Below are 25,695 nucleotides of genomic sequence, written 5' to 3'. Positions count from 1 at the left end.
GGTCTCCTGGGGTGCATTAGGAAGAGTGTTGCCAGCAGGTCGAGGGAGGTGATCCTGCCCCTCTGCTCAGCCGTGGTGAGGCCTCATCTCGAGTCCTGTGTCTACTTCTGGGCTCCCCMGGACAAGAGAGATGTGGAGCTACTGGAGAGAGTCCAGCATAGGGCTGCAAAGATGATCAGAAGGCTGGAGCACCTGCCCTCTGAGGAACGGCTGCGAGAGCTGGGCTTGTTTAGCCTGGGGAAGAGAAGACTGAGGGGGGATCTTACCAATGTATAGAAGTACCTGAAGGGAGGGTGTCGAGGGGGGAGGGACAACCTCTTTTCAGTTGTCCCATGTGACAGGACAATGGGCAGAAATTGAAGCACAGGCAGTTCCGCCTGACCGTGAGGGGGAATTTCTTCCCTGTGAGAGTGACGGAGCACTGGACCAGGTTGCCCAGAGAGGTKGTRGAGTCTCYTTCTCTGGAGATCTTCAAGGCCCGCCTGGATGCAACSCTGTCTAACGTGCTCTAGGTGACCCTGCTGAGCRGGGAGGTTGRACTAGATGATCTCCAGAGGTCCCTTCCAACCTGACTGATTCTARGATTCTATGATATTGGAGAGAAGACTTTACCTATATRTACCACAATGCACCTATAAATCTGTACTGCATACAAACACTGTGTTCTCCAGCCTCCTAACTTCATTTAGTGATTGTTTATGCGTTTTGGACTGTTTTTTTGGTGTATCCACAGTGACTCTAGATATTTCATGAGTAGTGATGTCTAGGCAGTGATGATCACTTGTCCTGAAATTGAATAATAATTTTTGTGCCGTTTCTCCTTATCTAACACTTAAACAAGAATAAAATCTTTAGTATGTTGTCAGTAAGCTTGTGCACTTTGAGAATGTATTTGAAATAACTTCTGAGGAAATGCAGTACTTAGGCCATCAGCTTATAGTGCAGTAACTTTACCCTGTTACAACCAAGCTTGTTTATTGGAGATGGTCCCATGCTGGGACCCATGGGGACATGCTGGAGGTTGCATGTTAAAGTTTTAACTCCTGATGTTATTCTGGTATGGRCTCCATTTCATAAGCATGCTTTTAAGAGCTGGACTCTTTCATGTGCTTCTTGTGGATGCTAAGTATCTGTAGCCAAACAAAAATAGCAACAAGTGCTGCTTAACTTGAATCAATTATGAGACTTAAGTGCAACTACTCTTCACTCCTGGTGATGACAAGCATATTTGTCTCTGTAAAGTGGATAGCAATGAAATATACTTTTTTTTTTTTTTTTTTTTTTTTTTTTTTTTTTTTAATAGGTTAAATGTTCAGTGTTGAATGGGAGTTCTGTTATTGACCTGTCTCCTCTGATTCATCGCACTGGATATTATGAGGCATTTGTGAATGAAGCTGCAATGGATGCTTCTCCGGACTTCTACATTAATATTTGTGAGCCTCTCAATCCTATTAGAGATGTCAGTTGCCCACCTGGAGCAGCTGTTTGCATGGTTCCTGTTAATGGACTACCAATAGTAAGTATTATGCCTGGAAACATTGGAACACAAACTTCTCTATGRACTTTAAAAAATATTCTTCCCCAGAGACCTGATTTGAGCTGGAGCTTGGCAATGGGAGAAATAAATGGAGTACTAAATAAAAACTTACTCTGCAAAATTGCCTTTCATCTCTCTTCTCTAGTAAGAAGTACTTATACATCCTGACCTCTAGTGATTTTTGGGAGGTGGGAGATTCCATGATATTGCAGATTGTTTTCAGTACATGCAGTGACAAATATGAAAAATCACTGTAGAAAACTTTCACTTAGTGTTGCATGCCAAGTACTGAGCCTGTGAAGCAAGAAAAAGCTGCTTAGTTTGCCATTCTGAGGTGCAGAAATAATAATTGATTCCATGACAGCTTGTCAGAACTATGAAGAAGGATATGTCCTAGCATACTCTGACAGGCATTTAAGTCTTTTCATGAAAGTATTGACAACTGCATGAATAACGAGCCTATTATTGGAAGCTTGTTGTTTCACTGAGAGATGCTGGAGTCTCTTACCTTTTGAACTCATCTTTGCAGGCTTTAAAAGCACATAAAAATGGATTTAGTTTTCCATGAACTTCTACATTGACCTACAGAACTTACTCCATCATTAAACTGTGTTATTTTCAAGTGATATGTAGCTATTTTGGCCCAATGATTTAAAAAATACCACCCATAAGATGCAGAACCTCCGTGGTTTGTTAAGCTTAATCAAGAGGTGTTTTGAGCTGTCCAACTCTTACTTTGATTTGTTATTTTGAATAATATGTGCTTTTGAAAAGCTGAACGGATCAAACATTGGATTGATCTGAATCTCTGGGTTGATCTGAAATCTAGCAGTTCGTCTGTTTTAAATGCGTATTTTTGCTTGTGTAGGATATTGGTCGTGTTACTGAACCTCCCAAGATAAATGAGGCAATGAATGAAGTTTACATCACTTACAACAGCACTACTCCTTGTGAAATAAACAACAAATTGAACTATACTTCTCTCATTGTATTYCATTGCATCCAAGGAACTAGTATGGTAAGTTGTCTATGAAAAACTTATGTTGATCCTGGAGCACATTGGAAAATGGTAGTAACCAATGAAAATGTTAGCTTTGCATATAACTAAATGAAGAATTTATTTCTAGGTTGTAAGAATGGATTAACAAGCTTGCCTTACACTTGAGCAAGGAAAATGCTTGGTATTTATAGTCTTAACTGAGCAAAGTTTCAGAGTTACATCAGTTTGGGAGCAGCTGATTATGATTGTTTTGGGGAGCAGATTCCACTGACGGAATGTACTAGTTATTTATTGTTGGCATTAAACTTGATGCTATCTTGTACTATGCCTTGATCCAAAAGTGTGACCTTTTGCTGTAGGCTAACACAATAACTTTACACAGTTATATGGATTTTTATCTATGAAATATTTGCCCTATATTATAACCCTTTCTATAGTTATATAGCTTTAGAAATTTACTTTTAGATACTTAATTTTTGTTCAGGGCTGACAACTGAACACTGCCTGTATAAACCTAACATGTCCTTAATTTCTTTGAATGATTTGTTTAACAAAAGCAGTAGAGAAATCACTTTGACTGACAAACTAGAGCTTGTTGGAGGTGATCRGTGGAACCACTGTCCATCAACGTGGGAAATGAGCTGAAATGTGGACAGCTGTGAATATAGCACAGGCTGCACCTATATTTTTATTTAAAATATGATGACAAAGGAAACATTCTGTCCTGACCTGAATTTGATGAACTCTTTAAAATGTTCCCTACCATGGATTAACACAGCACTTCAACATTATTGTTCCTACTTTCAACTAAGATAAACAAAAATCTTATTAATAAAGAATTTGCCTGCTTCAGTTTGAGTGTTTTCTGAAGCTAATTGGAAAGTACTTTACCTGCAGCTATTTAGTACTGGTGATTATACTGAGGCAACAAATTAGCCCTGCCATTAGTGAAATCTAACGTTAGTAATGGAGGTTAAGTTTTATTTTAAATATACCCACAAAATAAAACCTAATGTCTCTTGCTATGGTATTTGGCAACAGGGCAAGCCAAAGATGATAAGGAAACTTGGCTGCAATTTTGTGTTTGAGTGGGAAACTCCATTTGTGTGTCCTGATCAAGTAAAAACTTCAGGTTGCTCTGTGACTGATGAACAATTACACTACACTTTTAACTTGACCAGCCTTTCTGGAAGATCATATAAGGTAATGCATTCTGGTGATGTGATCATATTGATCATCATGATCAACAGTTTGAAGCTGAAGCAAAGGGTTTGACATTCCAGGGTGTGAAAGGTGACCGAAGATCATACTGCACCTTTAGTCAGTGTTTGTATTTGTTTGCCCTCTGGTGGTGGTGGTGGTGGGGAAACCCATTAGAATGCTGGCTTTTTTACTTTTGAGGGGCAAATTCAGTAATGCCCTGATGGGAAGGGATTCTACCTCTTCACCTGAGGTAGAATCTTAACTTGGCCTTGAACATRTAAGTTCTACTGAACAGGTTATGCCCGTGTCCCTGTGGGTATACTTGCTCTGCAAGTTTGCCATATTAATGGAGACCAGCCTTGTAAAATAAGTTCTGATTTCTCCACCTGCATTTTGCAAATATTGTATGAGACGTGGCTTATAAAGTCCTTGGGCAGTGCTTTGTCAGTATTGATTGCAGGCTGTAAGAAGCTCTCTTGTTCATTATGCTTCTGGATGCAGGCACAGGTGCTTTCTGGATCCAGCAGTTACCATATTGGTGTATGCAGTAAAGCAACAGACATGCCCCAGGGGAAATGCAAAGATGGGGCTGTGTGTCTAGTCTCAGAAAATGGTGTGTCATCCTTCGGAAATATAAAAGAAATGAAAATGGACTATAGCCATCAGGATGAAACTGTCATCTTGCRGTATACAGGCGGTGATCAGTGCCCTCCAGGTGAGATCAGCAGATTCACTCTTCACTGTAAAGACTGGTCAGCTTTCTTAACCTTGATTCTGGCTTTGTGATAATAAGAAGGAAGCAATATGAGTTTCGCATACCTAAATAAAAACACGTAGTCCTGCTAAATCAAATGCATTTGATTTATCTACAGCAGGTATCTGCTAAAAGAGTACAGCTTTTCTGTAGGGATGATTGTAACTGTATAATACATCCTAGTACTAAATTGCATTTTTAAATGTTTCTGTTCTCTGCCTTTGCCTCATGACTGTTCTTAAATAATATGGAAACACAGGCTTCAGATGTGGTCCTGGCTCTGGATGTGCCTGCTMTTCCATTGCCTGTTACTAAGTGGATGTACCCTTCTTTCTCAGTGACTGAAGAAGGGGAGCTTTGTGTGTTCCCCTTCAAGTACAAAGGGAAGAGCTATGAGGAATGTATTACAGAAGAAAAGRATAGACTATGGTGTGCTACAACTGAAAACTACCAGCGAGATGGAAAATGGGGATTTTGTAGYAATGGTAAGGACTTCCTATATTTAATGTGCAGTGATCTCAGTTAACACTGAGTTAGCCTTTATCTGTCTGGGGCAAAAGACCATTGGTGTAATGTGATAGGAGGAAAGGATGAGGTGGGCAAGGCAAGGGAATATATGGGAGGAACTTTACTTTATCCGAGTGGATGAGCAAAGTAAAAGGAAACACCGAAGCCTTTAGAAATGGAGGTTTCAAGTCATAAGTGGTGAATACTCCTCCTTGATGGAGGTCATTCATCCTGGAAGCAAGCTTTGCACAACTTTCTAAAAGGTATCAAAGTTAAATGGGTGTGACATAGCTGTCGGGTCTTCCCTAATTTAAGTCTCAACTGTGTTAAACGACACCCGATTAAAACTTCTGCTCCTGTGTTAGAATTACAACASTAAAATCTATGCATACCGGAAAACCTCTTGAAAGTTATTTTTCTACCTCTYTCCCTTTAGCAACTGGAAAAAGGGAATCTACCATTATCTTCATGTGTGATGAGAATACTGGCAATGGGAGTCCCCGCCTTCTGAGTGAGACACTTGGCTGTGCTGTGACATTTGAATGGAGGACGCAGGCTGTTTGTCCTCCTAAGAAGATGGAGTGCAAGTTTGTCCAAAAACACAGAACTTATGACTTGAGAATGCTCTCTTCCCTGACAGGATCATGGATCTTTTTCCACAATGGAAACTCGTGAGTAAATCCCAGCTTGCTAATCAATATAGCAGGAGCTGTAAGATGACATAGAACTTGTTTTGCTCCTTGTTCAGGGTCTATTTAAGCTTTTCAGTTTAAGTTGCTGCCACTGTGTGAAAATTGTCAATATTTAATACTGCATGAAATTATACAAAAAATAAAGGAACTGCTTTATCTGAAGAGRGTAGATACTTATGGTAGTCATCCTCAGCCTCTCCCTCTATTAGTAAATTTTTAAAGAGTAAATAAGTTTAAACTAAAAGCTTCTTGAAGGCTTTCTACTTAAACTGTCTTACTGAAGTCACTTCACAGTATAAATGCATTTTTTTTGGATACATAATTAAGGTAAACATAAATCTTGACTCCCTTTTGAGGTTGACTCAAACTTCAGACAAAATATGCCCTTAAATGGGTCTTGTTTCTCCTGCTATGAAGACTGAAACACATTTTTGGAGGAAAAAGATTGCCAGTATCAGCTTGGAGGAAAACATAAAACTGGGGCCAGACTCTTTTTCAGTGGTGCCGTGTGACAGGACGAGAGGCGACAGGCATAAACTGGAACAGAGGAAGTTCCGCCTGAATATGAGGAAGAACTTATTTACTGTGGGAGTGACAAAGCGCTGGAACAGGTTGCCCAGGGAGGTTGTGGAGTCTCCTTCTCTGGAGATCTTCAAGGCCCGCCTGGATGCAACCCTGTCTACCATGCTCTAGGTGACCCTGCTGAGCGGGGAGGTTGGACTAGATGATTTCCAGAGGTCCCTTCCAACCTCAGCCATTCTGTGATAAATGGCAGGCAGTCACTACTTCCTCCAGTAAATGAATAGAAATGAACTGGCWGAGAGCATAATTTGATAAGCTGTAGAGTGACAGAACTCTTGTTCATCACTTCMCTAGCAGTCTTCTGTTCAATAATACTTACCTGGTATAGAACTAAAGGAGGATACTCATTTAAGATAGAGCTACAAGCTTTATAGCTGGACAAAACAAATTTCTGAGCATCTTCAGACTTGGCTGCTGCCCTAGATCAGAACCAACCAGTGAACTAATCTGGTGTATGATAATTTTTTTTACTTGAAAATGATAGTTAAAAATATTCCTCTGAACTTCAGCATGTGCTTTGTTTGTTCAGTAGCTTGAGTATTTCATTTTMATTCAACTTGACTAGTTTCCAGTTAAGAAGCTATATAGTTTATATTTTGTCTTTTTGGTTTAGCCTAAATTGACTTTAAAGAAGTTTTCTCTTTCTATAGATACTATATGAATCTTTGTCAGAGGGTGCATGAAGGACCCACAGGCTGCCCTGAACGAGCTAGTATTTGTAGAAAAAGCAACAATGGTGACGTTCAAGTTCTTGGACTTGTTCATACACAGAAACTGAATGTGACAGGTATAGTTCCTTGCTCCTGTAGAGAGCTATGAAATGGTTAAATATCACAACTTAGCTATAGTGGTTATCACTGTATAAAAACTTCACTGAAATTCTGAAATATTTCCTCCAATAAACCTTTTGTGTGTGGAGGAACAACCCCAAAACAATGAGAAGCAAAACAAAAACCATACTATTACTTATATGGCATTTTATGTCAGGGTAACAAACTAAAGCAAATAAAGTTGTGATTAAACAGGTGAATTGTGGAAAGGAGAGTTATTTTTGTTCATCCAATTGTCCACTGAGCTTTTTTATTAAAAAGCAGCATTGAGGGAAATGATTAATTGGCTTTAATTGACTTCACCCTTCAGAAAAGGAGCAAATAAAACCCCTTGATCTTATTTAAGTTTCTAGTTTAAAGACTCTTTACAATTGCTGCTAAGTTTGCAAAGCTTCCTTCATTTTTGTAACCAACTTCAAAAACAGTAGAGTGTAGTGAATGTGTTCATTGCCTGAACTTGGTTATAAATGACATTTATTTGCTCTTAAGATATCAGAAGAACTTCTTCAAATTTRATGTTGTTTATGTCCATACTGGTGACCTGAACACAGCACTATGTGAATGCAAAGAGTGTGTTTGAAGAGAAATTTGGACATAGTCATCAGTGAAAACTTCAGACTTACTGAAGTGCTGTAGCAGATGCATAGTTTATGAAGGATATTAGCTAAACTAAGTAATGAGCTGTAGAGAATGAACAAATGGAATTTGTGGTAGCTGCTTACAAAATCCTTTAGTGTCACCGTTATCTCTTCTAGGTGATACAGTGTATATCAGTTATTCCAGTGGGCAGGAATGCAGGAAAAATAAGAAAATAATGACAATTATAGAATTGAAATGTGCAAAAACAGTTGGTATGCCTGTGCTACAGAGGTGAGTAACAAGTCAGCTTACCTGATCTTTCATGGCTTATTTCTTTGTATCTCTCTATTAGACTGTAAGTGTTCAGGTCAGTGACTGTCTGTTCTGCTGGGCAGCCCCAGAATCTTCAGGTTCTGGTTAGTGACTTAAATGCTGCAGTAATACAAAGGATCATGGTGAATGAGTTTTCTTTCCYTGTACCTCTTCATAAAGAATGTGGAAATACTGTCAAGGATACCCAAAATAAGCAGAAAAGCAGATTGGCTTAGGAAAGTCCAGTGAGTTACTGGCTGTGAAGTGAGGGAAATGAATGACTTCTCACTTCTCAATCTTTTTCCCTACCGTAAGATTCTGACTTCGTTGAATGAAAGGCAGTGAACAAAGTGCCTGAGGAAAAAGTCTGACTTGAGTGCCCAATTTAAAAAAAATCTGACTGGAAGAATGGATTTTTGTATACACTTTTCCTTCCTTCAAAATTAGGAAGGAGAGCAWGTACATGCGTCAACTTCTAACTGAAGGAGTCTGCTGGATACCACTGTATATTCCTGCTGTGCTGTTGAGTTCCTGCTGTATTGCTAGTATAACATATYGTGCCAGAATCAAGGCAGCATGGAGTGGCCCATGTAGGGATCCCATAAAAGGGGAAATATTAGGTTGTCTCTGAAGTGGTGTACGAAGGGCCAAATACTCAGTTACAGTTAAGACTTGAATTCAGATAGGTCTCTATCTAGTTGCATCTCCTGCCATTTTAGAARTTTTTAGACTAGGAACAGCATCCAGATTCCTCTGTATCTTTTCTATTGCTTCCCATCTCCCTCTCCACAAGAAATGTTTCTGAAAGCAGCACCTTACACACCTAGGTGTCTGAGTGTTACTTTCCAGAACTCACCTTTGGTCTGTATTTGTAAGACATGCATCTCTTGGAGTTTTTGTACTTGTACACTTCCATAAACAACTCTATTCTATATTTATCTTAGATAGTTTGGGGGAAAAGAATCTAAGTGTTCTGATGCCAATTTAAAACTGATATAATGACTTGGATATTGTTTTCATGTCAGTTATAATAAACCACTCTTAACATCTGCCCTAACTTGCTATAGATAAGTCATTTGGCTAATAAAGCATGGTTTTGCTCCATTCTTTAAGCATTCCAAGCTTTCTTGTTGCCTTAGTGCATATCACTTAACTAGAGTGTCTGTTCTGTGAGGAGTATATGCATGACTGCAAGTACTCCGAAAGGCTGACTTTTTGCTCAGTCTTGTTTTGGTGAACTGCATATTGCTTGTTGATTTGGAAGGCTGTACAAGAGGCTCTGCAAGTGTCAAAAGAACTAAGCTGCAAAATCTAACTAGGTCATGTTTCTTACCCTAGCTAAGTAAAGTACAAAGCTTTAACCTACCAAGAACAACCTGGCTTGTTAGCTAAAATGCTTAAGTAAAACCTCTGATCTTTGGAACTTAATTTTAAGTGGGAAGCTTGTTCTTAGCTTGTGTTCAAGATAAAGTGGTTTTAAGTGTTAGACTTGTAGAAGAGGTCAGTACAACTCTTCTTTAGGTAGCCTCTTCTAGTGTGTTAACTACTCGACTTGCTTACCGGAAGATGCTTAAGCAGGAGATTCCATTACCATTTCCCAGACTGATGTGCTATGTCTGTTTACTTGTCAGGATTGATGAAGAAAACTGTGCTTACTACATCACTTGGGACACACGAGCAGCTTGTGCTGTTAAGCAGCAGGAGGTGGAGGTAGTGAATGGAACAGTTATTAATCCTGTAACTGGGAAAAACTTCTCTTTGGGGAATGTTTATTACAAGTAAGTAAAACAAAAACCTTAGTCCTGTAGAAATCCACTGTAAGAACAGAGCTTGGTGTGACTACTCTAAGTTACCTTAACCATTGCTATCTGTTCCATAGAAATCCCACTGAATTTGCTGCCAGACTTGTACCAGTGATGGGCTTAGGGGCCAGATTGGTATTGGACGTCATACAGTTTGCTGCTGGACTTGAAAGCTCTGAGCATGTCTAGGTGTACTCAAGGTTTAAACCTGCACATACACTATCTCGATGGCAGAATTGATGGTGGATGCTGAGTGAGTCATTGCTCTCTTCCAGAGAGCATAGATAGCAGTTCAGTTCCAAAGACCCTTATTTGTACCTRCACTACTCTTTGGCCTTTTATGTAGTTCCTTTCTTTCTGCTCAGCAGATCCATGTGGAGGCAAGAGCTCATGCTTCAAAAGCCTCAAAAGTGGGGAAGGGCAGCTCTGGAAGAAGGAGTGTTTAAGTGTGTTGGACTCTGGAAAGGCAGGGAAGGACCAACAGTTGCACTGTTTGTGTAACATGTTGCACATAACTCTATTCCAGACAGTTTTGCAGTTTGCTATATTTTAAATAAAACTAACGTTTTATGGAGGGAAAACCACTCCCACTCTAGTGTTGTGGGAAGAATAAACTCTGTGTGCAGGGCGCACAGAGTATGCACTGAAGGATGTGGGATCAGTGTAAGTAAACAAGTGTTGTGAATAGACCTGCTGTGCAAACATAGTTTTCCTCTGTTGCTTTAATGCTATAAATAAGGAATCAAATTGGTCTGGATGGGGGAGATAAGGTCAGGACAAATGAGAAGCTTGATGTAATGTTCAATGGAAAAACAAGTTATATTTGAGCAAGCTCAGCCTTTGAGCAGGAGGCTAGAACAAATAGCTCTTAATCTTAAAACATTCTTAGCCCTCAGCAGCAGCACAGGAGGGTACAGTTGCTAGTGGTATTTGTGAAACCTCTGCAGTAGAACTAGTTCTTCTATAGAAGACATCTTGTTGGCAGTCAGTAAAAGCTATGCTGTGCAGTTTATCGTAGCTCCATGGCATGCTCGATAGGGATTTTATGGTCAACATGTGATGCGTATGAAAGCTGCTGAATCATGCTTTTGTTCCCAGTTATTTATCTTAATCCTCTGAAAGTGTTTAAGCACATACCTATTGAGGGCAATATAGCTAGCAATGTTTGCTTTTTTTGTGCGCTTTGGGAAGGTTTTGTGCTAAATATAATCCTCATCTGTAAGTATTCAAGGTGGAAGTCTGTCTCACTGCTCTTCTGGCTCTTGAATTGTTCACTCCAACTTGCTCTGGAATTAGCTAGTGATAGCTCTTATCACTGTTGCCAGCCTTGCCTCTTGAGAATAACCCAAACCCAAGTTTAAACTTCAGGATAGGCCTGCCCTCTGTCTCCTCAGGTTGTACACAGCTTCTGGTGACATACGAACAAATGGTGATAAATATGTATATGAAATTCAACTTTCTGGTATAAGAAACTCAAGTTTCCTGGAGTGTACTGGAGCAAACATCTGCCAGGTCAAGACTAATGAACGTCGCTTTAGAAAAATTGGTTCTTCCACAAAAGCTAAATATTATGTTGAAGGTAAGTACTTACTAGCTGAATTTGCTTGATCCTCTGTATGCATAGCTTCATGGTTTTGTTTTCATAACATCTACACTAATCCATTTCTGCAAAAATATGCAGAATCTGTTTTCCAGAATTTAGAGCTTTTTGYTGTTGTATAATCTYGATTGCAGAAGTGGCTTTATACTGGATTGTACTACTTAAGTGGGTTGATACTACTTAAAAGACTTTAGGAATAATGTAAAACAGGAGATGAAGTCTCGTAAGTCTCCAGTTTTCCCTCTGTACTTATGCTCTATAAGCAGTGGTCTCCTTTACCTCTTTACCTTTCCTGGTAAGGAACAGCCTATCGTTCTGTTGTAACTGATGGGAATCAGGTACGTACTGAGTTATGTAAGGTATGGTACCATATARGTAAGGTCACCCGAAGAAACTTCATAGTGTGTAAATTCCACAATAAATACATGTAAGAATGTTGAGACTAGCAGTTAACTTTCTAGCCTAATGCTGATAGACTGTTCTCAGGGAAGTACTTAACTGTGAGGTTTTCTTCTTTGTAGATGATGACTTGGATGTTGTATTTTCATCAGACTCTGGATGTGGCAAAGATAAGTCAAAGTTTGTCTCTTCAACCATTTTCTTCCACTGCAGTCAACAAGCAAAGGAAGGCATCCCTGAATTCCTTCATGAGACAGCAGACTGTCAATATTTATTTACCTGGTACACATCTGCTGTGTGTCCATTAATGTGAGTAATGTTTTTCTGAAAACAGCTCTTGTCAACACTTGTCAACTAAAGGGCTTTATGTTTTTATTCATTGGTTGTGAAAGGAGGCAAGCAATTTAGCAAAAGGAGTAGATGCATAGGTAGATTGAATTGGTGTCATGCATGTTTATACTTCGCAGTCATTTAGCAGTCAAACTGATACAGACCTAAAACCTTGTTTGCACTGGAAACTGGAGAGGCATGGTGGAGTTYTAATATCCATCTCTCCATTAAATAAAACCTATTGTAACTGAGGAAACATGCTTTATCTTGTTACTGAAAGGAATAGTCAGTATTCAGGCAAGTATTTTTGTCCTCCCTGCCTTAGAGTGAAAAACAATATAGATCTTGCAGAAGTACTTCATGATTTCTGTAATGAATTGATTGTTCTATTCTACAGATCTATAAAGGATAAAGATGGTGGTTTAAAAGCAAAATTACTGCATATAGGTCTTTAACTGCACTCTTGGCACTGGGCAGCCTCACTGAAGAGTTACTCATATGTTGAAATGATTAATCCTAGGACTGTTCATTTTCCTGTTGCTAACTAGTTTCGAAACACGGGGAGGGTATGTTCATTCTGGTTAAACAGGGGATTAGCTATTGAGGGAGTTTGATCTGTATGCTGCCACAGTCAGCTGGAAGGTGGATAATTACTGTAGCTTCTACAGCTTGCTCAGGTGCAGATTTCACTCTAAAACACCTTTGTATGGAAAGCTGCTGCAGTGTAAGCTGTAAAATGTCTAATCGTAACTTTGGTCTTGACTAGAATCTCTATGTACTATTTGAAAGCACATTAGAATGCAGGTTTACTTTTTGAGTGATCTTATTGAGAACAAAAAATCCACTGAATTCTATTCTTTATACATGCTAGACAGGACTGACGGGATGTCCTGGCACGTTAACTTCTTTGAAGCTGCTGTTTCTAATCATGTTTGATGCAACTAGTTTATAGCGCACGCACGCTTGTGTGTGTGTGTGCATTTTTTTTTTTTTTTCCTTCCCTTTTCTAATCTATACCATTAGATCAGCAAATGTTCCTGGAAGCCATGAAGGCCAATCTGATCAGGAAGCCCAAATACATAAAGGCCTTTCAAGGAGAAGTCAAGCTGTTGGTGCTGTGCTTAGTGTTCTTCTGGTTGTTCTCACTGCATGCTTAATAATCTTGCTGCTCTACAAAAAAGAGAGGAGGTAAGAAAAAATTGGGAAGCTTTTAAAGGTATTTTGTAGTACTTGGTTTCCTCATCAAAAGGAAATTAGTGAACCTCAGATTTAATTTGTTTTTTTCAGCTGACAGCTTCAACTGTTAAACAGCTACTCTTGTTTTCAAATTTTTCATTGCTTTCTGAAGGCCCATGCAAAGAGGAATTGACTTGGACTAATCTCTACTGTAGACCACTGACTAAGAGGAATAAAGTAATGTGGCAATCAATATTTAATGCTATCCACCACCTTCTTTCATGGTGTCAAGCTGGAACCATACAACTGCAATAAAGAATACGTGCAAATAGTAGTGCTCTGATTTCCATACAAGGTTGTCTTTTTCATAGCCTTAAAGGCCAAAGGTATATCAGAACAGTCAGGTTGAAGCTGTGGTAACCAGGAAGATGTACAACATTATGGACCAGCTGTTGCTTATTATAATAGTTTTGAATCAAATATGATAGCATATAGCTTGCTTAATAAAATGCTTTCTTGATAGCAAAACTCCAGTGAAGAAAGGCGAGGGTTGTTAACTCGGATACAATCTTTCTAATGCAGTATCTTTCYTTTTTTTAGGGAAACCGTAATAAACAAGATAACAAACTGCTGCAGAAGAACATCAGGTGTTTCCTACAAATACACAAAGGTAATATATTGGTGAAATCAAAGGTTTTTGTTTCATAAAAGGTTGCCTTAATATAACTTTATAATAAAACTTCCCGGTTCCTTCAGTGCATGGATATTAAACTTTGTGGCTTCAAGAGAGCCACATGGCTGGTTGAGATGTCTAAAAATTACATAGTGAAAAGATGAAAGGTATGCTTTGGTATAAAGCTTTGGGAGAAGGTAGCTGTGGTTCAGACGTAGTACAGAATGGCTGGAAGCAAGAGTAATATACTGCAAGTGTGTGCTGTTACTGTCTCATGACACAATAAATCCAAGCCCCTATATGGGATGGGTCTGCTAACTGGAGAGATCAGAAATAGGCAGTGTCTAGTGCACTGTATGCAGTCTCCTGTAGCATCTTTTTCTTTCAGATAAACAGCGAAGAAGAAGCTAATGAGCATGAAACAGAATGGCTTATGGAGGAAATTGCAGCGCCAAATCAAAGAACAGCAAAAGGAGGGCAGGAAAATGGTCACGTTACGGCCAAATCTGTTACATCTGAAGCCTTTACGTCTCTCCATGTTGATGACCTAGACAGTGAGGATGAAGTGCTAACAATTCCAGATGTAAAGATTCAGTCAGGAAGAGGACTAGACAAGAGCAAGCGCCCACAAAAGAAGACACCACACCTTGACTTACTGAATGGGGGAAAGGATAAGAAAGTAAAAGCCAAGCCAGGCCAACAACAGGCACAGAACTCTACAAATACACTATCATTTCATGATGATAGTGATGAGGACTTGTTGAATGTTTAATAACCCCCTCTTGTGCCTAATTAAATATAGAGAGATTATATAATGGGACAACACTTCCAACCAAATATGAGGACTTCAGCCTGAAAGATTTTTCTGAATTTTGCCTTTAACAAGAAACCATTGAAAAGGGAAGAGAAAGAAAGATGTCTTGGTGGTTTACAATGATCTGTTCAGTAGAGACCGGATTTCTAACATCCGGTTGGCAAAGTTATGTCGACTCTCTAGCCAGAACAGATACTTCTTTTTTTTTTCTTTTTTTTTTCCTTTCAAGCCTCAGCATAGACATTAAATGCTTCTTTAAAAGAGGAACCTTTCAAAGGACAGGATTAAAGCTGRATGAAGCCCATGGCTCCTGAGATTCAAATTATCTGACTACTAGCATTTTAACTCCTTGTATTTATTGATTCTCACTACTCAGGTTTGCTTAATAGCAACATGTTCTTCCTGCCGGCAGGGTATTATTCTATGGGTTCACCTATCATGTGATAAGAAGAAGTAATTCTTGTGTGTTGGGATGATTTGATGTAAATTTTAGAACTGGTCTAACTTATCCTGTAAATTTGAATATCCATTCTAATTTAAACAGATCATTGATTCAAAGGTAGTGACTGAAAGGTACAACTCTGTATAGCTTTAGCCTGAAATGGTTGCTGTTATTTGCATGATATTTTTGGTACTGGTTATATGACTGACTTCTCAGTATTTGCCTAAGCAGCTGACAAGCACCCAAAGATTTCACACACACACACACACACACACACACACACACACACACACACACACACACACACACACACACACACACACACACACACACACCCATTATGGCTGGGCTAGAGAACCAGAGTTTCAAGGCCAGAGGCAGAATTCCTGGCATGCAACCTACACTGCCCAGTTTCTCACTGAGAAAAGCCTAACAATTTGAGGACCCTTAATCTACACAACATCTCTGCTAAGAATTGCAAGAAAAATTTTGGGCCCACGTTTTTTGATAATGWAAGTTCTAGTGTGTATACTGAAGCCTTGGCTGTGGTCATTGACTTGAAATTTGCTGATGATGRATGGAAGTCAATTTTCCTCTGGCAGTCTTGCTTCTCTCTAGGACTTTATGGATTCACCTTATGGACAATGATGTAGTTTCGAAGAATTGTACAAGTATGTACACTGGTCAGAATTTTTTGAAACTCTTCGTTGTTCTTTTTGGTTGGCTTATTCAGTTTCAACAATGGTTTCTTTTTATAAAAAACTCCATTTTGAGTCAAAATAGTGTAATATAAAGTATTTCAGCAATTTCAATAAAAGATATGAAGTGGGTATTCCAAATCCCACATCTCAAGTCTGGAATCTTTCTTGTATTTGTATCAGCTTTAAATACTAGTATTCCCTCAAYTTCGTTCCTCAACTTGGTAATCTGTTCTGCTGTTGCCATAGCTAATATCCTAATCTCATTGCCCAAAGTGAGAACTGTTTGATCACAAAGATCAGAATAYGTACATAAGCTCCAGTAGTGTGTATGTATACACACATACACACACATGTATGGGGTTTTTTTGAGATTTGATTTCCTCCCTGCTTCACTGTTACAAGTGAAGCCTTGAAACAGTTTGGCCAAAGCTTCATCTCATCATACTTAAAATCATATTTAAATAAGTAGCCTTTTCATAGTTAGCATTGGGTTAACTTGGGGAAATTAGAGGCCTGACAGTAGGTTTCTAATTAGTCAGTTCCTGTTGAAACAGTTTCTTAAATGAATGCTGAAGAACGTTGCTTCTGCTACCCAAGTCTTAAARACTTGCATCTTGGAGTTGTTTATGGATCAAAGCATGGCATGAAATGAAATGATTTCTTATACACAAATTTAATTCCAAATGGTCTGTTCTTTGTGACTGTATAATGAGGTTTAGATAGTACAAATGTATTCTACTGAGCAACATCAAGGAAATATTTCTAAGAACATGCATCTGACAACAGTGAGTGTATTTGATGTCTAGTTTTGGAACTGCTGCCCATTTTTTCATCTAAGCATGCATGGATAGTTTGACTAAATCKTATCCTGTACAGAGCTGGATGCATAACTTGCTTCAGGAGACTATTTTCCCAGTRGAATACTTGGTTAAATACAGAGGAAAATGTTACAAGGATGATGGGGACCAAGGAACCAATATATAAAAGTTAAAGGAACCCATGACTGCATGGGAAGACTTCAGCAGCTGCTTAATGGTGGATTCTGGGCTGGGTGCTGAAACTGCCAGTTGGCCAGGCAGCTTTCTTGGAGGTGGAAGCCTGTAAGATACCTGCATGGCACAGYGCTCAGTACTGCTCCTGTGGGAAATGAAGTGACACCTATCTGCTGCCTGGTATAGGGAAAGACTAGTGGGAAATCAGGACAATAAAGCCCAGTCTAACGTTTTTTAATTAACTTTGAACTAGTACACACAGTTGCAAGCTCTTTAAACAAAACTGCTAGTAAAGAAGCTGGTGCAAGGTTTTTTAATTTTTTTTTGAGTCATTTTTTTGAAGTCCAGTGGCTTTCAACATTCAYTTTCCAGGCAGGATTTGATTGACTTATTTTTCAGTCTTGGTTTCAGCTGATCGCAAACACACCTCTGGCCTGGGGTGGAAGCAGAGGCAGGCTGTGAGTGTGGCTGGTGCTGTGCACTTGTCCCTCCTGCACTGTATGGACGTCCTGCAGCTGAGGAGGTGGAAGTCCAGGGAATTATGGTGGTAACTTCAGGGAGGTTGTGTGCCTAGTGCAGGGCAATGCTGCTTTCAATGGCTGCATAAGCAGAGTTCTTGTTGTTCTGCTTCAGTTGTGTGTGTGTGTGTTTGTGTGTTGGGGGGTGGTTGGCTGAGGAGGTAGTAGGTCTGTGTAATGCAAAGARTGCTCTTGGAGTACTGTTCACAAAGCAGTTTTTGCAGCTACGTCATAATTACTCTGAAGATTAATAGTTTTCAGTGGCAAATTAAGGTGAAGAACTGGTTCTGGTCTATATTTTTGCTTTGGAACTATCTTAAAAGCTTGCTTATTTTTTGGAGTACACTGGGAGTAGTTCTTCAGTCTGTACGTAGTGGCTTAATCTGGGCAAGTCACTTCCTGGACCGCTTTCTTCTTTTTTTTTCTATCTTTAAAATATTATCTTTATTTGTGCTTTTCCTTCTGAAGAAAGCTGCTGTTATCAGCAAAAGGTACTGGAGTAGCCGTATCCATCCATAGACAGTACGAAATGCCACTGAAGCCTGATAAAATTCTACTTTTTTTTTTTTTTGTACACCACAAAGGAATCTGCCTAAAGTCTTACAAGTCTGCAGTAAGAAATAATTGTCACTGTCTTCCTTACTGTATATCATGGCTTCCCAAAGCTATTTCCAGTGCATAATCCTATATGAATGCTTTTTAATCTTTCTGAAACACTGAAATTTTTGATGAACAAAATTATGATCAGATAAAATGTTTCCTGCTATGGATAGGGCGGGTTTCTTTGGAAATGGGGATGTGTGGAGACTGAAAGAAGCTGCTGGGGTAGGATGGTCAGCATATGCGAGTTTGCAGGACAGGTGTTCCTCTGCTGTGATAAGATTCAATGTGGGAGCAATTCTATTCCCCAGTGTATTTAAAAATCCCTTAAAGAATCTAGTTAACAAATCTTGTTCATACATTATGYCCATCAATTGCTACACTAAATTTTTCACTCACTTGTTGATAGAATTTTCAGTCTACAATTGTCAAAATGCTTCATGTCTTCAAAAAGTTGACTTGGCTAATAAGAAACAGTGTTCTAGCTGTTAGGTGGTTTTCTGAAGAACAGGAACATATGCTTTCTGATTAGGGGTTAAATGCAAATTCTCCTTGGGTTAATCAAGGTTTGACTTCAAATGAAACCTAAAAAATAAAGCTTGCAACATGTAGCTTAATAATTTATGAAGTTAGTCTTGACTTTTGGTCAAATGTCTTTGTTACTTAAATAGCTTTGCTGCCAACTAAATATATCAGTACTGTAGGGAGGATCTAGATAAGTTTTTGAGGGAGTTTTAATGCAAAAATGCCAACCCTTGATGAAATCTTAGAGAATGTTGGAGAATTTGACCGGTTCCAAAAGCAAACCTTTTTTGTCCTGTGCTTGCTCTCTGCTGCCTTCACCCCTGTTTACGTGGGTGTCGTCTTCTTGGGGTTCACCCCCGAACATCGCTGCTTCAGTCCCGGCGTGGCTGAGCTGAGCCGTAGCTGCGGCTGGAGCCTGGAAGAGGAGCTACGCCACACGGTTCCCGAGTGGGGGCAACACGGCGCCTCTTTCGCGAGCCGCTGCAGGCGCTACGACGTGGACTGGAACGCCACCGGCCTCAGCTGCAGCGAGCCCACCGCCGCCTTCCTGGGGCACGGCAACAGCAGTGCCGTCCCCCTCACCAGCTGCCGGGATGGCTGGGTCTACGAGTCTTCGGGGTCGTCTGTCGTGACCGAGGTAAAAGCAAACACGGCCTTCCCTTTCCCCTTTATCCTGAAGAGTTGAAGGATGTGGGAGACATCTGAAATAGCCTATGTTTTTATTTATATGTTTTGCAGATACCTGTATGTAAAAATACATATAGATACATATTACTTATATATATGAAAATACGTAGAAAAATACAATCGCACGCACGTACACACACATATATAAAAACGTATATGCTTACCTGGAGGCGGGGATCATCTCCTGCTGTCAAATTACACAGAAAGCCATATAAAGTTTGTCCACTGTCATCTTGCTGTGAAATATTGCCAYCTATTGCCATATTTTTCTATAGGAGAGCTTCTACCTTCAGCTCTGGAGGAAAAAGAATTTCAGCGAATAAATCACCATGTAGATAAAGCCCAGCTTTGAATAAAGCTCTAACCGCATGAGAAATCCTATTGGTGGGAGTGTGTAAACATCCCTCAGTGTGTGCTAGAGATCAAGAACTTGTAACACTGCAAACAAAACCGGCTGACTTGTGTGCGGGCATGTGGCAGAGCCTCACGGTCTTCCTGGGACCTGGGCCTGAACTGCAGCTTCTGTGCGCTTYGGTTTCAAAGTTTTGATTCTAATATGATAAAGTGATGAAAGGTGAGGGAGAAGTAATCGCCTCCCACAGGTAAGCAGCTTGTTTTAGGAACAGATTGCAGAAAAGCCCACACGGCTGGTTTTGTTCTAAGAACGCACACAAGTAACTGAAACAGGTATATAAGCTCCTTGAAGTTCTTTGGGATTTTAAGTACTTCTAGCTATCTAAAGAAATCAGTTTATTGGATGATCAGTGATTTCATCATAAACTTAGTGTGAAGAAAAACTGACTTGTGGCACCTCTGAAAATTTGATAGAATTTGCTAAAACAAATATAAGAGCAGTTAAACTGAAGTTTCTAGTGATTTCAGCATRTATAGTTTTGTAAGTTTAACCCTCTAGAGTCTCATTTAAGGAAATGAGGGAAAAAAAGCCCACCTGAAAACAGGTGCCCTGCATGTGCATTTCTCTCCATAAAGTATGGACTATGTGATATTAAGGTGAGGAAATAAACCACCAACGCTCTGTAGGCAGCCTTTAATGAACACCTCTGAAGCGGAGGAGCGAAGACCTCGTTAGGCTATGACCTCGGGAATCTGCCCCAGCTGGCAGTTTTTCCTGGGTGGTTTGTGCCGGGCTGTGGCTGTTTCCAGCAAGGCTGTCGTGCTCTTGTGTATTGTCCCCTGCTCTGGCGAGGAAGCGGGGCGAAGGAGAGCCTGGAGCTTTGCTCTAAGGAAAAATATACACGTGGAATAATATCCTCACAGGGCTGCTGCTGATGGTTTTACATGGATCAAAGATGCATAATTTTAAATAAACTCAGCTTACCAGTGGGATGAGAAGCAATTCTCAGCAACTTGAGGATGGCTTTTTCAAGTAACTTATTCTCCAGTAACTCTCTCACTTATTTTCTAAGCAAGGCATGAGGACTAAGGCCAGATGACAAGTATCWGTGGTAAAGCTTGGCCATGGCTGTGAAATGCCTTGTCTCCAGAAAAGTTAGGCTGTAGGATTTTTTTTTTTTTTTGCTTCCAAAACCCCTCCTGAGCTCASTGAGCTTGGCAGGAGCTGCACAGTAGCTCACCCCATGCTCCCCCAGTGAAGCACCCACCGCTGCTGTGCAGAAAGCATGACAAATTGGGCATATGTAGAACACCTTTGTGGAATACACCGTCCTTAATCCAGAGCAATTTGCAGGAGCTACTGTGGCATGCAAGGAGACAAGGCAGCTAGAACTGTTTAGAAACATTAACCACCTGCTCTCCTCCAAAAAACTGTTTAGAAAGCCCAGGAGGATTAGCAGAGTTTGAACGAGGCATAGTGTGCATTATGGTCCTAATTTTGGCAAGCAGTAACTCTGTTATGTTCTTTCTGGTCATAAAGATGAGATATGAATGGGAAATAGAGAATTGCTCAAAGGCTTGATCCTATTTTTAATGTTGGACACTTAATTAYATCAATAGGGTTCCTGGATGTTGATAAAATGAGCTTCAACTCAGAAACATGTTAAGTCTCTAACTGAAACTAAGGAGACTTGCGAGTTCCTGATTTCACTGTTTTGCTTTTACCTGTGGTTGTTCCTTAGTTTGACCTGGTGTGTGAGGACTCCTGGAAGCTGGATCTCTTTCAGTCATCTGTGAACGCTGGGTTTTTTATTGGCTCTGTAAACATTGGCTACATCGCAGACAGGTATGTGTGGGATGACAGTTAAACCAGCTGACCTCCTTTATCAGCGTTCAGCAGCTAAGCTTGAGTAAAGGCAGAGAAAAGCTGTACAACTGGTATTTCTGCTCTTTTCAAAATAAGGTAAATCACCTGTGTATTAACTCACAGTCTTAGAAATGAGCATGCTACCTCTCGTTCTGGAGTGAACAAATCCTGAGTCACAAATCCTTGAGTGAAGCTGATAGTTTTCATAGGTGCCAACCTTTCTTGCTCTACAAGTCCTGCAAAAATCGTGTTTTCTGCAAGGTATTTTAGTGCCATATGTGCAAAACTCAACAGTCACACATGAAAATACTGAGGATGTTAATAGAAGCCAGGAAATTCCGATTTGTAGCTTTCACTCAACCAGTCATGCTCTGTGCTGCTACGTCTTGGAAATGTTTGATTTCCCTTTGAGAAACTCTTACTTGTTAAGAAGTAATACACACAGACATTACCAAATAGACCCAATAGTAGTGCTGGTTTGGAAATCACTGTGTGCCCTGGCATCACAGCACCTAGTCCAGAACCAGCAGATAAAGTCTTTCCTCGGAGGATCCGCAGTGCAATGCACGCTATACTTCTGGCTTGCCTCACAGCAAGTGTGTGGTCTGTGAGGAAACACTCAAACTTGTCCAGAAAGTTTGGTTTAAAAATAAACAAATGACAAAACTGAAGATCCCTTTTCTCTGTTGCTTCTCTCCTACCTAGAGGCTGCTAGTACTGTAAATTCTGTTCCCTAGTTGTGAAGTACAGCCCACCCAGGGTAGGAGCCACACACAAAATATTTCTCAGGATTAAGTTTCTTGTATATAAATCTGCCCCTGGTTGACACAGGTGTAGCAGAGCCATAATATTAATCTGTACATATTTTTCACCTTGTGCTAAATAACAAATTAATAAACTGCCTGTTCTGGAATTTGGGGATAACGGCCACAAGTATATGTAAATGTGGGCCTATTCAGCTGCTGCTGGGGACATTTTTCTTCTTTCAAGCAGCCTTGAAAGCCTTTATGGAATTGCAGAGCAGTTGCCACAGTAATTTTTCAAGGAATTGAAAAGTGAGCGAGCAATGGGCTAACAATAAAAGTTGGCATGTGTCTATGCCTTGCATTGCAAAGTTTGTGAATTTTTTTTCAATGATGCACAGCTCTCTTGATGATTTAAAACATCTATGTCTTCTTTACTGGTGGTTTGCCTTAYGTGTATTATCTTCCAACCCAGGTTTGGCCGTAAATTTTGCCTCTTAACTACAATACTTGCAAATGCCTTTTGCGGAATTCTTCTGGTCTTYGTGCCCACCTACCTGTGGATATTGATATTCCGTTTCCTGCAAGGACTGGTCAGCAAGGGCTGCTGGACCGCAGGCTACATCCTGAGTGAGTTCCAACCTTTACCCTGCATTGGCTACAGAACACAAGGRAAAAAAAATGAACAAAGGCATTAAAAAAAAGGGAGGGGGAGCCTCATATCTTTTTTTTGAAATCATATGTACAAGCTGATCTCAAAGAATAGTCTCCTTTTTTGCCTTACTATTCTTTTTGTAAACCCTTGTTTTTCCTAAACTACAACCTTCAAAGATAAAGCAAATGATGGTAAATTAAGGCTGCTACCCAAGGATAGGCTGTCCTCTGCGGTGCAGCTCTCCTTGTGCCAGACTTGAGCCCCTCTCCCACAAGTGGGGCATGAGCTGGGGAAAGAGGCAGACCCTAATGCAGGCTGCAGCTGCCTGGGGCTGGCTTTCCAAATGAGTCACAGCTGAGATGATGACAAAGAAGGCCATTAAAGAGACGTGAAAAATAGGGAAAATTGAAGGCATTTTTATGATACAAAGAGCAATAAAGGCAAACAGAGGCTTTAAAGGCTAAAAATAACTGAAGAACAGTATGTTCTTGCTGAGAAAAAGACAAGCTGTTTGAGTATACTGGTGTTGTGCACTTGTTTGAGCGGAGGCCAAACTCATGGCTTTCAAAGCAATGGGAAGAGCCTGGCTGTTGTGTTTCTCCCAGGGCTGTGCCGATCACATCTGGCCGCAAAGCGTAGGCGCGTAGTAGCAAGGCACGGATGTGTCAACGGGAGCAGCAGTCCAGGAGGCAGATATGCCTACGCTAGTCCCCACCGAAGCCAACTTGAGCTGGCATGCCATTGCCACGTKCCTGTCCTGAGTGCAGCATTGCAGCGGTACAGCCTCATGCTAAGATCAATTTTGTAGCTAGTGAACAGTGCTCTGCTGCCCCAAGGCAGAGTCGGGGGCCAGCTTGGACTTTGGGCCCCAATTYTGGGGCTTTGTAGAGCCGCTGGGGACTTCTCTCTTGTGAAGTTCAGCATTTCAGCAATAAATGAACAAGCAATCAACAGAGAAGTGAATAAAGTATTTTAAATGCTGCTGAATTCAGAGTTAGCAAGGTAAGTGACTAAATGGTTATGAGTGAGGTGGCCTACCACACTCCCTTCAGTTAACTGTGATGGTAGCAAAAATGTAAATAGGAACTCTTTAAACTATTGTTAATTATTTTAACACAAATATCTTGTCAATGCAGTTATCCAGATATTGGAGATAAAAATTTAAATAAAAACATTTAGCCCACAGCTAGGTCATTCTCTGCCAAGATGGGACTGTTTCTTCTTGTGCATGCTCTAGATGCTTGTTTAGCCTCTTAAATGTTTTTCTGGTACTGATGAAACTTTCCTCACCACTTTTGTAGGGCTTCATGCAGTTATTATGGTATAAAATTCATTTCAGGACAGCGACTTGTCCTACCATATTTTCCTCAAATGCACGTTGTTACTTCTGGATTCTCCTTGAAACTTGCTCGTGAGAAAAGTTGCATAGAATCAGGCTCAAGCACACTTAAACCTGTATCCTACCCTTAAAGGTGGTCAACACTGAATGCCTAGGGAAGGATACAAGGACAGAGCAACCTTGTTAACATACTCCCTTGAGACACTTATCTGTGTATCTTCAACTGTTTTTGGCTCAGTTTTTCTGAGCCAGAGATGTCTTTTGTTTCTACYCATCATTTGCTCAAACAATATTAGCTAATCTGTGATTCTAAAACAAAGCAGTTTCTTGAACTGCTAAATCACTGCATTTTGTTCCTTTTCCACTGTTTGCTTTCTTGAAATAAGACGTAACTGAATGCAAAATTTCACTTGCATGACARAATAATTGCTATCTCTTACTTCTGTATGAATAACACCTGTGAAACCTAGCCCATGAAGTGATGTTTGCAAACAGCAAATTAGTCATGAAACCATCCCATATGGGAAGCTTTAAGTCTTGTTTTATGATACAAACGTTTCTTATATGTTGGGGCTGAGATGCAGACTGAAAAAGCGCACTTAAAATTCTGTGTTGTTTTTGGGTTGGAGACATYATGTAGGTAGCATTAGATCTTACAGTAAAATCTATCTGAGCATTTTGAGGGAGTGTTTGATTTATTCAGAGTTTTCCATGGTAGAAGATAATAACTGAATGCCTGAGATCAGTGTAGAACCAAAATGCTCTTTTCTCTTACTAAGCTTTGGTGATAGAAAAGCAAACCAGCTTTCCTGTAGAAACACCGGGGGATTTCTTCCTCCCCCCCCCCCTTTTCTGAGGCTTTATGCCAAGAAGTCCAGAATTTCTAAGAAGCTTTCTTTAGGGCATTAATGTAAYATTTGTTTTCCAGACTCCCCACAGAGAAACTTATTCCTGCACTGAGCTGTCATCGCTGAAGTATCATTCATCTGTCTCTATGCATTTTTAGTCACAGAAGTTGTTGGTCTGAGATACAGGAGGACAGTGGGGATTCTCTATCAGGCGGCCTTCTCAGTTGGACTCCTTGTGTTCGATGCCATTGCTTATGCAATTCCTCACTGGAGATGGCTGCAGCTCACTGTTACTCTGCCAAGCTTCTTCTTCATGTTCTTCTACTGGTAAACATGCTTTCGTTGTGTCTCCATGCAAGACCAAATAAAGCAACCTCTTTTGGTTCCTGAGACTCAAGAGACTGAGAGAAATTTTGCACTGCTTTTTAGACATTTTGCCTGTTAATGCAAAGAGGCAGTAAACAATAATAAGGAGAAGAAAATAAGACCCCTCAACAAATGATGCTGTTTTGCATCTTAGCCTGTGCACCACATCCAACCTCTTCTTTAAAGGAAAGACTAGTTTTTAAATCACTGAAAATGGCTTAATTTATTATCTTCACTACACATTTTATAAAGGAAAAGAAATGTCTGA

At 40.1% G+C, this 25,695-nt stretch overlaps 2 protein-coding genes across 4 annotated transcripts in view; both read left to right on the top strand.

Moving 5' to 3' along the window:
• IGF2R (insulin like growth factor 2 receptor) overlaps positions 1-16,084 on the top strand; it is a 60,675-nt gene extending 44,591 nt beyond the window's left edge. For all 3 annotated transcript variants that reach the window (XM_085307428.1, XM_085307426.1, XM_085307427.1), the window contains 14 exons: positions 1,304-1,516; positions 2,406-2,555; positions 3,579-3,740; positions 4,242-4,455; positions 4,833-4,979; positions 5,438-5,672; positions 6,926-7,062; positions 7,861-7,975; positions 9,628-9,774; positions 11,193-11,377; positions 11,920-12,106; positions 13,151-13,315; positions 13,904-13,973; positions 14,365-16,084. In XM_085307428.1, the coding sequence (XP_085163554.1) occupies positions 1,304-1,516; positions 2,406-2,555; positions 3,579-3,740; positions 4,242-4,455; positions 4,833-4,979; positions 5,438-5,672; positions 6,926-7,062; positions 7,861-7,975; positions 9,628-9,774; positions 11,193-11,377; positions 11,920-12,106; positions 13,151-13,315; positions 13,904-13,973; positions 14,365-14,748 (2,511 nt within the window). In that variant the 3' untranslated portion in view covers positions 14,749-16,084. The remainder of the gene's footprint in view (positions 1-1,303; positions 1,517-2,405; positions 2,556-3,578; positions 3,741-4,241; positions 4,456-4,832; positions 4,980-5,437; positions 5,673-6,925; positions 7,063-7,860; positions 7,976-9,627; positions 9,775-11,192; positions 11,378-11,919; positions 12,107-13,150; positions 13,316-13,903; positions 13,974-14,364) is intronic.
• A 2,704-nt stretch (positions 16,085-18,788) lies between these two features.
• Positions 18,789-25,695, top strand: part of LOC146594484 (solute carrier family 22 member 2-like) — a 12,170-nt gene continuing 5,263 nt past the window's right edge. The window contains exons 1-4 of the mRNA XM_085307424.1: positions 18,789-19,205; positions 21,352-21,455; positions 22,695-22,849; positions 25,220-25,388. Coding sequence (XP_085163550.1) covers positions 18,789-19,205; positions 21,352-21,455; positions 22,695-22,849; positions 25,220-25,388 — 845 coding nt within the window. The remainder of the gene's footprint in view (positions 19,206-21,351; positions 21,456-22,694; positions 22,850-25,219; positions 25,389-25,695) is intronic.

This window comes from Rhea americana, unplaced genomic scaffold (genome assembly GCF_003343005.1).
Source record: "Rhea americana isolate MKP2758 unplaced genomic scaffold, rheAme1 scaffold_258, whole genome shotgun sequence".
Classification (NCBI taxonomy): Eukaryota; Metazoa; Chordata; class Aves; order Rheiformes; family Rheidae; genus Rhea; species Rhea americana.
This window is presented reverse-complemented; position numbering and strand designations above follow the sequence as displayed.